Raw genomic sequence first — 12,500 nt, 5'->3', positions numbered from 1 at the left:
GGTTAAAAATGAACTACAACACAATATAAATACAATACAATAAAATAAATGTATACAACCTGAAATGTTAAATATTACAAAAGGGTTAAAAACATAATAAAATAAAATGTTAATTTATACAACCTAAAATGTTAAAAGTTGCAAAAGGTTAAAAAATTAAATAAAAAAAATTGTAATTTATACAACTTGAAATGTTACAACAGGGATAAAAAATATAAAATTTAAATAAAATAAAAGAAAAGAAATGGGTAATTTATACAACTTTAAATGTTAAAATGTTACAACAGGGATAAAAAACAAAATTAAAATAAAATAAAATAATATAAAATAAAATAAATGGGTAATTTATACAACTTTAAATGTTAAAATGATACAACAGGGATAAAAATAAAATAAAATAAAATAAAAATAAAATAAAATAAAATAAATGGGTAATTTATATAACTTTAAATGTTAAAATGTTACAACAGGGATAAAAAAAATTTTAAATTAAAAAAAATAAAATAAAATAAATGGGTAATTTATACAAACTTAAATGTTAAAATGTTACAACAGGGATAAAAAAAAAAAAAAATTAAAATAAAATAAAATAAAATAAATGGGTAATTTATACAACTTTAAATGTTAAAATGTTACAACAGGGATAAATTTTTTTTTTAAATAAAATAAAATAAAATAAATGGGTAATTTATATAACTTTAAATGTTAAAATGTTACAACGGATACATTTTTTTTTTAAATTAAAATAAAATAAAATAAAATAAAATAAATGGGTAATTTATACAACTTTAAATGTTAAAATGTTACAAAAGGGATAAAAAAAAGAATAATATAAAAAAAAAATGAATTTATACAACTTGGCATGTTAAATGTTATAATAAGGTTCATAATAAAGAAAAAGGAACATTTTAATTTCTACAAATAATAAAAAATCTAGTAAGACAAATGTATACAAATTGAAAGGTTAAATGTTATAACTAGAAATAATAAATGCTCATAATAAACCAAAATAAATGTCCTAATGTAAGCGAGCCTAGCGTGTTCTCAGCGGCGTGTCTGTGCGGAGTCAGCGGAGGCCGAGGCTCACAGTGATTCCTCATGGCAGAGGCGGGGGAGACGGTCTTCTGCTCGTCAGGACCTACTTAAAGATTTACTGAGTTCTGCTTTAATTCCTCATGACGTGGCATTAGAGATAATGGCAGTGGAGCGGACCGTTTCACTATTCATGCGGAATGTTATTATTTATTTTAGCGCTGTAATAATTATAGCATCAGCGTAACCCTGCAAGCGAACCCCTTCGATCTAGAGGGATGCGTCGTCTTCAGACAAAGTGTTCTGCACAATTATAACTCATTTACCAGGAAAAAGAGACGGAAAAGACAGATAGGAGCAGCCACACACACGAAAACAGACGAGAGAGGAACAGAAGGACCCCTGCGTGAAGGGTAATTAACACCGTAAGGTGTTTTCAGCACCGAAGAATGTCCTGTGAGAGGTGTGTGTGTGTGAGCCTAGGGGGAGACAGACTGTGTGTGTGTGTGTGTGTCGTCTGAGACCTGGACATGTCGAGCCTTCTGCAGGCGCTTTCAGGAGAAAACTGTGTGTTGTTTACAGGAAAATCTACAGTTCTGATCATATCCACGGAAGCGAGACGGTGGTCATCAGGAGATCTGATTGCCTCCATCACACACACACACACACACACACACACACACACACACACACACACACACACACACACACACACACACACACACACACACACACACACACACACACACACACACACACACACACACAACCTTTAGTCTCCATCAAATACTGAGATCCAACCAAGCAGAACTATAAGAAACTCTTCTTAAAGGAACAGTGCACTGTTTGGATTTCTTTTTATATTTTTGAAAGAAGTCTCTTCTGCTCACCAAGGCTGCATTTATATGATCAACAATACAGTAAAAACATAAATATTGTGAAATATTAGTACAATTTAAAAGAAGTGTTTTCTATGGAAGCTTGTTTCCGCCACTGAATAAAACATTTTAAAAGATAATTGCGACTTTTTATCTCACAATTGCGAGTTTACATCTCGCAATTCTGACTTTATTTCTCAGAATTGCGAGATATAAAGTCAGAATTGCGTGAAATAAAGTCGCAATTGTGTGTTATAAAGTCAGAATTGCGAGATATAAAGTCGCAATTGCGTGTTTTAAAGTCAGAATTGCGAGATATAAAGTCACAATTGTGTGTTATAAAGTCAGAATTCGGACTTTTTTTCTCGCAATTGCGACTTTATATCACGCAATTCTGACTTTATATCTCAGAATTCTGACTTTATATCTCAGAATTCTGACTTTATATCACGCAATTGGGAGATATAAAGTCAGAATTGCATGATATAAAGTCGCAATTGCGTGTTATAAAGTCAGAATTGTGAGATATAAACTATTCTAAGGTAAAAAAAATAAAAAAAGTCCGTCTTTTTTTTTCCCTTAGAATTGGACTTTGTATCTCACAATTCTGAGAAAAGATGAGATATAAACTCGCAATTATGTGTTATAAAGTCAGATTTGCGTGATATAAAGTCAGAATTCTGAGATATAAAGTCAGAATTCTGAGATATAAAGTCAGAATTGCGTGATATAAAGTCGCAATTGCGAGAAAAAAAGTCAGAATTCTGACTTTATAAGACGCAATTGCGACTTTATATCTCGCAATTCTGACTTTATATCTCAGAATTCTGACTTTATTTCACGCAATTCTGACTTTATATCTCGCAATTCTGAGAAATAAAGTCAGAATTGCGAGATGTAAACTCGCAATTGTGAGATAAAAAGTCGCAATTATCTTTTAAAATGTTTTATTCAGTGGCGGAAACAAGCTTCCATAGTTTTCTATGTGAATAATTTGTAAAATTTAATTTATTCCTGTGATACTCTTACTCCAGTCTTCAGTGTCACATGATCCTTCAGAAATCAGTATAATATGATGATTTGATGCTCAAGAAACATTTATGATTATTACCAGTGTTGAAAACAGTTGTGCTGCTTCATATTTCTGTGGAAACTGTGATAAGTTTTATTTTTCAGGATCCTTTGATAAATAGAAAGTTCAAAAGAACAGCATTTATTTGAAATAGAATCTTTTGAACATTATAAATGTCTTTACTGCCACTTTTGATCAAATTAATGCGTCCTTGCTGAGTAAAAGTGTTCAGGGCTTGACATCAACACCCGGCAAATGCCAAACGCGGGTGTATTTCATCAGTGATGTGTGACACAGTCACTCCTCTGGCCACTTTAGTGGATTGAATTTCAGATATCATATACATTTTTTTTAAAAGGCATCTGAAATAATAAACAAAGTGCAAACTAAACTAAAATATAGATTTTTTGACACATATCGATACTGGAATATCTGAAACTCTTCGGCAGGAAAGACGATACCGACTGTTCTCATTTCTCCGACAGATTTACTCCGGATTCATATTATTGGTGTTACAGGGATTGAAATTAGGAGAGAAATTGCGCATATTGAGCATAATTTTGACTCATTCCTACAGATTTTGTGGTCACACCCAAAGTGCATTATTATTATTTACAGTATATTATGCAGTTATTTTTCGCTGCTTATTGCACTTAAACACTCAAATACACACAAAATATAAAAAATATCATCACGCCGGTCTTCGCGTAAACACAGTCAGTTATGTTTTTACAACAGTGAATGTAAACATTTGAGAAAGAAAACGCACATGTAACAGTATAACGGATCCGTGCGTCAGCTCTTAAAGTGACAGCAGCCTAATATTCCTGCTGCCAAATTATGAGATAATATTAAAAATATCTATTTTGCAGTTTTCCCCATGGTATCGATGTCAAAATGGTGGCCAGTGGAAATGCTGAGTGGCTGGTAACTTTGGAAAACCACTAGTCACAGTGGCTGATGAGAAAACACGTGAATGTCAAGCCTCAACTTGCAACTTGTGTTTAGAAACAGGGTGAGTTTCAGGAGCTCATTCAAAGAGCCGCATCGAACGAGCATTGCATTGCATTAGCAGTCGAGGCTACGAGGTTTCGTCTGGCATTACTACGATCAAACCGAGACCGCAGGCAGACTAAAATATATCCCAGTCTCCCTGTAGTCTCTCTTCCTCCACTGAAATCAATAATGTTTGGAAAAATGAATTACAGAGTACAGTGGAAACGCTAATCACAGACTAACCGATGGTTCGCCCTTGGACTAAATGTCTTGCATACTAAACCACAGTCGCTGGCAAGCAAGCAAGCCATTTTATTTGCTAATTAGGCAATTAATTTCACTGAATGTGGCTGTGGAACCGCCGGTGAAGGCAAAACTGCTGTATTATCAGTAACGAGACCCGTGTGTGTGTGTGTGTGTGTGTGTGTGTGAGGGATGGAGACAGAGAGAGTGCTGGGAAATGAGAAGGCTGCTGTTCACACTGATGATTTGTGAGCTGTTTCCAGGACTCTAAGGTTACACATCATCGCCCAGCTTGAACCCAGAAGAGAGGGTTTAGTGCCAGCTGTCTGTGGGTTTAGGTGACGGTGACGAGGCCGAGGGCCGTGGGAGAGCGGCACGAGGCCGGTGGCGTGATTCATAATGAGCGACACCTGCGCAACGCACCGGTCTCGAGTCTCTCACGGAGGAGCGGAAGCATAAAGGAGGAGCGACGACAGTGAAGGATGAGAGAGGACCAGGCCTGGACTTATGTTGTGTTTTGTTATATGTGACCCTGGACCACAAAATCAGTCACATGGGTCAATTTTCTGAATTTGAGATTTATACATCATCATAAAGCTGAATAAATGAGCTTTCCATTGATGTGTGGTTTGTTATGATAGGACAGTATTTGGTCGAGATACAACTATTGTAAATCTGCAAAAAAATCGAAACATTGAGAAAATCTCCTTTAAAGTTGTTCATTTATGTTGGCGATTGTGCAGCATTCACTCACACAAATACATGTTTTATATATTTACCGAAGGAAATTTACTAAATATCTTCATGGAACATGATCTTTACTTAATATCCTAATGATTTTTGGCATAAAAGAAAAATCGATAATTTTGACCCATACAGTGTATTGTTGGCTATTGCCACAGATAAACCCGTGCGACATGTGACTGGTTTTGAGGTCCAGGTTACTTTAATTTTGTATTTGTTTATTTTACGTTTATTAAAGTCTTTGAATGTTCGCCGGTTCCCGCCTCCTCCTCCCCACAACATCTAACCTCGCTACAGTAACATCGACCCGCCACTGAAAACTAATCTCCACAATTTCTACCAGAAGCAAGGAAAAAAATAAAAATGCACATCATTTTTTGTATTATTTTACAATATATGTGTATTTTATAATATTATAATATATTTTGAATATATAAATACACACACCTGCATGTTTATATTTAAGAATTTTTTTTTATTTATATATAAAATATTTATATATAATATAAATTATACATAAATATATGTACAGTAAATACATGCAAATATTTCTTAAATATATACATGCATGTGTGTGTATTCATATATACAAAATAATCATTCACAGTACACACACATATATCATTTAAACACAAACTATTATTTTGGATGCAATTAATCGTTGCACAGCACTAATAATTTTTGGTTACACTTTATTTTAAGGTGTCATTGTTACAGTGTAATTATATATTTAGGTACTGAGTAATATTAATTACCTACATGTACTTACTATAGGGTTAGGGTAGGATGAGGGTTAGTTGCATGTAATTATGCATAATTTACTGTTATTACTATGTAACATATGTAACAATGACACAGTAAAATAAAGTGTAACCAATTTTTTTTATCTATATCTATCCGTAACCTTGAAGACTGGAGAAACACAATCGGCACATGGAGGTAATGGAGTGAGTCAGGGCTTTGGCTCAGGATGGATTCAATTCAACATTGAAATGAACAAATTGGCAAATCCATCAGTTGTGCTCTCCTGATGGACGTCTGCTGCCTGTTCACAGCATCTAAACTAAAACTGTAGCGTTATTAGATGAATACATCTTTACAAACATTACACAGACAGCTTTGATGTTAGCGCACAAGCCTACGAATAAAAGATCAGTTTTTTATCTCACAGCTGATGAATTAAAAGAGAGAAGCAGAGGATGTTAAAAACACATTTCTGTCAAGAGTTCAATTGGTAGTTAACTCATAAATTTCTCATATAAGTGAGGCAAACTGCTGTTTAAGGACATCAGAGATCAAGTCCAAGCATGAATCGATATTTGTAAAATAACCGCAGACTCCTCAAACCCAGAGCTGAACAGCTCCCTCTGCTGGCAGAGCCTCACACTGACTCTTCTGCACCTCCGCTTTATGAGTGCGTCACGCCACAGTTACACCAGTGCTCATCACTGGAACTGCTGTAATTCACTGGAATCATTAGACAAGCTAATAAAACACACACCGACGCCAATAAAAGAACTAATTAACCAGAATAAATCTAGAGAAGTTGAAGAGGGAGAAAAAGAAACTTCATACGGATGAAACATTTCAGTCTCTGAGAAACTATATATCTATCTATCCATCCGTCCATCCATTTATATGTCTCTCTATCTACCGTTCTTTCATTCTATCACTCTATCTATCTAGCCGTCAATTTATCAGTCTGTCCATCCATCCATCCATCTATCCATCTATCCATCCATCCATCCATCCATCCATCCATCCATCCATCCATCCATGCTGACGGTATTATAAGGCAAATTGTGCATGTTTGTGTGCTCAGGTTTTTCAGTATTATGTTGTGTGTGTGTGTGTGTGTGTGTGTGTGTGTGTGTGTGTGTGTGTGTGTGTGTGTGTGTGTGTTGCAGGTAAAAGAGATGAATGTAGTGTTTACTCAGGTTTTAATTGTGTCTCATTGGAAGTGGCCCTAGAGCGCATCAATCAGCAGTAATTGTGTGTGTGGTTTCACGCTTGGCTAATTTGAAAGTTATAATAAGCTGATGACTAAACCTAAATCAATAGCCCTGTATCGACCACACACACACACACACACACAGAAGCTGTGCGTGAGATGTATTTATAATATATCTGAAGGTTGAGTTCGGTCTATGCGTCATAATTAAACTCCAGAGACACAAACTGATGACAAAGAGTGAGAGTTAGCCATCAGATAGATTATACATGCCTGATTCTGATCAGTGTGTGTGTGTGTGTGTGTGTGTGTGGACGTGTCCCCACAAGGATAATAAAACTTGAGATTCCCTACTTTGTGAAGACTTTTTGCTGGTCCTCACAAGGAAAATTGATTAATAAACATAATAAAATGCGATTTTTGAAAATGTAGAAATGCAGAAAGTTTTGTGTGATGGGTAGGTTTAGGGGTCGGGTTAGTGTGTGTGTGTGTGTGTGTGTGTGTGTGTGTGTGTGATGGGTAGGTTTAGGGGTCGGGTTACTGTGTGCGTGATGGGTAGGTTTAGGGTGTGTGTGTGAGTGTGTGTGTGTGTGTGTGTGTGCGTGATGGGTAGGTTTAGGGGTCGGGTTAGTGTGTGTGTGTGTGTGTGTGTGTGTGTGTGTGTGTGTGTGTGTGTGTGTGTGTGTGTGTGTGTGAGATGGGTAGGTTTAGGGGACGGGTTAGTGTGTGTGTGATGGGTAGGTTTAGGGGTCGGGTTAGTGTGTGTGTGTGTGTGTGTGTGTGTGTGTGTGTGTGTGTGTGATGGGTAGGTTTAGGGGTCGGGTTAGTGTGTGTGTGTGTGTGTGTGATGGGTAGGTTTAGGGGTCGGTCTAGTGTGTGTGTGTGTGTGTGTGTGTGTGTGTGTGTGTGATGGGTAGGTTTAGGAGTCGGGTTAGTGTGTGTGTGATGGGTAGGTTTAGGGGTCGGGTTAGTGTGTGTGTGTGTGTGTGTGTGTGTGTGTGTGTGATAGGTAGGTTTAGGGGTCGGGTTAGAATATACAGTTTGTAGAGTATTAAAATCATTACGTCTATGGAGGTCCTCACAAGTATAGCTAAACAAACGTGTGTGTGTGTGTGTGTGTGTGTGTGGAGTCTCTCTCTGCACTTACCCAAAGCTTGAGAGGCAAATGCTGCCATCGCACTCTGTAAGCGATCTGGCCGTAACGCCTGGACCACCAACACCTGAGAAAGAAACAGAGGAATAAAGAGTAAGCTTAATCTGAGCACTCTGATTGGTGCATAGTCTTGATTGACAGCTGACCTGCTGAAAGAGGGAGATCTTCTTGGCAATGGGAGGTGGGACTTCCTGTTCGCAGCAAGAACTGCGTGAGAATGTGAGCCACAGGTCTGCGTCGTCCAGACAGAGAGACTGATACAACATTGGAAAGGTGCTCTGGAGAGACACGGAGAGAAACCGACATTTAGTCATTTAGCAGACGCCTTTGTCCAAAGCGACTTACAAATGAGGACTGAAGCAAGCGAGTCATCGTGAAGAGGCAAAAACAACGCAAGAAGTGCTCAAAATACAAACTTCAGGCATTGCTTACAGTAGCATAAAGGCCCGTACACACCGGGACGAATATCGGCGCGCGTTATTCGCCAGTGTTTTTCAACGCGTTTTTTGTGTTCACACCCAAGCGATTTTCGCTGATGATGAGCCGAGTGAACATGCAAATTCATTCCTATTAGATGGCGCTTAATACCACTCCATAACAGTTCTCTTTTATCAAGATTTTTGTAGTCGCTGTCGCGTTTGTCATATAGTTCTTTATGTTCCGACACCAACGAGACCAGCAGCTCTACATTCATCTTGCCTTGCATCTTCCTCGCCTTATTTCTTCCCGGAAGTGTTTAGACGCTACTCGGCATATATCTTCTTCGCCGTTACGTATGTGTGCTCGGCAAGACCGTTTTGTGTTTGAGCACCCCCAAGTTGTGTTTTACTGTAACTTCAGAAGCTCCAGACACGTGAGCAAAAGCACCAATCTCATTGGTCGGATAGTTTTTGACGCGGCGCGTCAAACCAAAAAAACGAACCAGAGGCGTTATTTAAAAAATTACGCTTTTACGCGTGGAGTTTTTCGCGTCGGTGTGCACACTCACATTGGCGCCCTTTGTTTAGTCACGAGGCGTTAAACGTCGGCGAATTTCCCGGTGTGAACAGGCCTTAAGCAAGACAAATGAGGGTTAAAGGAAAAGGAAAGAATATTTTTATTTTTTAATAAAAGGTAACATACTAACATACTAGAGTAATTACTAGAGAAAGACAGTAGTCAAACATCTGGCTCAGTGACATTTTTTCACAAATTCTGCTTTATTTTCATTTGAATTTTTCTGGATTCCATTATTATTATTATTATTTTTTTTATGGTTAAATAAAATTTTAGTAATCAAAAAGTATGTCTAATTAATTGAAATCAAGAAATTTATACAATTTAACATTTTATTAAAAATATACAAAAAAGTCGGCGCCGATAGCCTCGTAGGCAAGTGCGTCGACATGTAGCGCCGTTGTGCTTCAGGAGACCCAAGTTCGAGTCCTGGCTTGTGGACCATTCCCGATCCCGTCCCCCCCCCCCCTCTCTTCCACCTCACTTCCTGTCTAGCTACTGTTCTATCCTAATAAAACACAAAAACGCTAAAACTAAATCTTTAAAAAATATATATATATATATATATATATATATATATATATATATATATATATATATATACAAAAAAATACATTTTTAGGGCATAATGAAATGTTTTTTTTTTTTTTTATTCTGTGTTGTTTTAATTTAATTCTGTCTGTTTTTATATTTCTGGATTCATGATTTAATACAAGTTTATTATCGAAAATGGTGGTAAATGTAGGGCATTAAAACCTTTTAAAATGTAATAAAATTCAAATGAACTATTTTGACAAACAAAGTGCTGCACAATAGAGGTTTACTGTTAAAATTAAAACAGAGCAGAACAATTGTGTGATATTCCTTAAAAATAAAGTTGTAAAAACTTTAATATTAATATTATTTTGACTGTATAATAGCAATATATTTCTGTCATCATTTTTATTTTGACTTTTTTTTGACCATTTAGAATTTTGATGGTTGTCCTGAAGACCTTTGAGCTTCTGAATTTAATATTATTTTTCTGAAATGAACTTGTGAAATGTTGTTGAAGAGCGGCTCTGCACATGAAGTCATTTGCCAAATTCAATGACATCCTGCGTTATACTGTAAATTAATTTTTTATGACTGTTTTCCGTGTTTCCGTTTCATGGATATCATAGGACCCAAATTACCTTGAGCAGAGCCACAGCCATCAGCCTCTCCTGATCAATCCAAGACGGAAACTGCTCCCGCAGAGACTTCTGGGAGTCCTGAAGAAAGAGAGAGAATTTATATGACTGAACAGAGGAGATGAGTGTCATTTCATCAAGAAAAACGTAAAAACGATTCATACCGTCTTCCGAACCATGTCTGCGACGATCAGGCCAGTGAACACGTCCCATTCCTGCGAGACACAGTCATCAGAGCGCCACAAACACACACGAGTCATTCAGTTTTATTGTGCTTTACTGGAAGGGCTAATGACAACATATTTGTCTTGTCAGAGTCGCTGCTGTAGACGAGCCAAAACAGAGACGTTATCATTCCTTCAGGATTCATTATGAGACACACACACACACACACTTACGTTCTCCTGGAACAGGTCTGGGTTCATTCCCTTCACGAAGTGCAGTGCAAACATCAACTGATCCGCCTGTAAAACGGACACACAGAACATTCAGATTCCCAGTGAATGCATGAACTGATAACATCTATCCCTGAAATACAATGTTAAATCGCTCTGGATAAAAGCGTCTGCCAAACGCATAAACGAATGAATGCTGAAATGAATGATTGTGACACACTGCCAGTGCTGGAGGCCCGTTCACGCTCTCCCACTGAAGAAACGCAGGTTCTGTGCAGGAGAAATTGGTCTCCTTCCCACGTAAAACAACAACTCAATCAGGCTAGACCGACGCACACCAAAACTAGATCACTGTCGCTGGAATCAATGAAGCTGTCGACATGCTGAACACATTCAGCGCGCGGACAAACACTCCTCGCTGTGTTGTGCTGCATCAACGACAACTTTATTTTCACTCTCTGTTTCAAATAAAATGATTTCATATACAAATATCAAAGCAGGACTGGATGTGGCAAAATATGATACTGGAATAAGGCTAGCAAAAAACTTTATATAAAAAAAACTATATATATATATATATATATATTTCGGTTCCATTTATTTTTATTTCAGCTTTAGTTTAGTTCAGTTTAAATTTTTATTTATTTGTTGGGGCCAGTTGTTATGTCAGAAAATAAAGTCAAATATATATTTTTTTAATTAAATAAAATGTATTTAAAAATTAAATATGTAAAAATATTGACAATATAAAACAAGTCATTTGACTAATTTATTGGGTGGCAGCCAGTTGTCATGTAAGAAAATAAATAAAATAAAATAAAATCTTTTTTTTTTTCTTATTTAAATAAAATAACCATTCACTCATTATGAAAAACTGTCGTCGGTTTTTTGTTGGGGTTTTTAGGTGGGCGTGGTCATCGCTATGGGAACATAAGAGGGCTCTGATTGGTGTTGGGGGTTTTAGGTGGGCGTGGTCATCGCTATGGGAACATAAGAGGGCTCTGATTGGTGCTGGGGTTTTTAGGTGGGCGTGGTCATCGCTATGGGAACATAAGAGGGCTCTGATTGGTGTTGGGGGTTTTAAGTGGGCGTGGTCATCGCTATGGGAACATAAGAGGGCTCTGATTGGTGTTGGGGGTTTTAGGTGGGCGTGGTCATCGCTATTGGAACATAAGGAGGGCTCTGATTGGTGCTGGGGTTTTTAGGTGGGCGTGGTCATCGCTATGGGAACATAAGGAGGGCTCTGATTGGTGTTGGGGGTTTTAGGTGGGCGTGGTCATCGCTATTGGAACATAAGGAGGGCTCTGATTGGTGCTGGGGTTTTTAGGTGGGCGTGGTCATCGCTATGGGAACATAAGAGGGCTCTGATTGGTGTTGGGGGTTTTAGGTGGGCGTGGTCATCGCTATTGGAAAATAAGGAGGGCTCTGATTGGTGCTGGGGTTTTTAGGTGGGCGTAGTCATCGCTATGGGAACATAAGGAGGGCTCTGATTGGTGTTGGGGGTTTTAGGTGGGCGTGGTCATCGCTATTGGAACATAAGGAGGGCTCTGATTGGTGCTGGGGTTTTAAGGTGGGCGTGGTCATCGCTATGGGAACATAAGAGGGCTCTGATTGGTGTTGGGGGTTTTAGGTGGGCGTGGTCATCGCTATTGGAACATAAGGAGGGCTCTGATTGGTGCTGGGGGTTTTAGATGGGCGTGGTCATCGCTATGGGAACATAAGGAGGGCTCTGATAGGTGCTGGCGGTTTTAGGTGGGCGTGGTCATCGCTATGGGAACATAAGGAGGGCTCTGATTGGTGCTGGGGGATTTAGGTGGGCGTGGTCATCGCTATGGGAACATAAGAGGGCTCTGATTGGTGTTGGGGGT

General features: G+C 38.0%; 1 protein-coding gene across 2 annotated transcripts in view; it reads right to left on the bottom strand.

The window, feature by feature from the left end:
• dync2h1 (dynein cytoplasmic 2 heavy chain 1) overlaps positions 1-12,500 on the bottom strand; it is a 209,961-nt gene that overhangs the window by 25,528 nt on the left and 171,933 nt on the right. For both annotated transcript variants that reach the window (XM_081371030.1, XM_081371031.1), the window contains 5 exons: positions 10,636-10,701; positions 10,402-10,452; positions 10,241-10,318; positions 8,216-8,347; positions 8,064-8,136 (listed from right to left, as the gene is read on the bottom strand). In XM_081371030.1, coding sequence (XP_081227156.1) covers positions 8,064-8,136; positions 8,216-8,347; positions 10,241-10,318; positions 10,402-10,452; positions 10,636-10,701 — 400 coding nt within the window. The remainder of the gene's footprint in view (positions 1-8,063; positions 8,137-8,215; positions 8,348-10,240; positions 10,319-10,401; positions 10,453-10,635; positions 10,702-12,500) is intronic.

The sequence above is a fragment of the Scardinius erythrophthalmus genome (genome assembly GCF_964197995.2).
Source record: "Scardinius erythrophthalmus genome assembly, chromosome: 7".
NCBI classification, from domain to species: Eukaryota; Metazoa; Chordata; class Actinopteri; order Cypriniformes; family Leuciscidae; genus Scardinius; species Scardinius erythrophthalmus.
The sequence above is the reverse complement of the archived record's forward strand: the minus strand, read 5'-3'. Positions and strand labels throughout refer to the sequence as shown.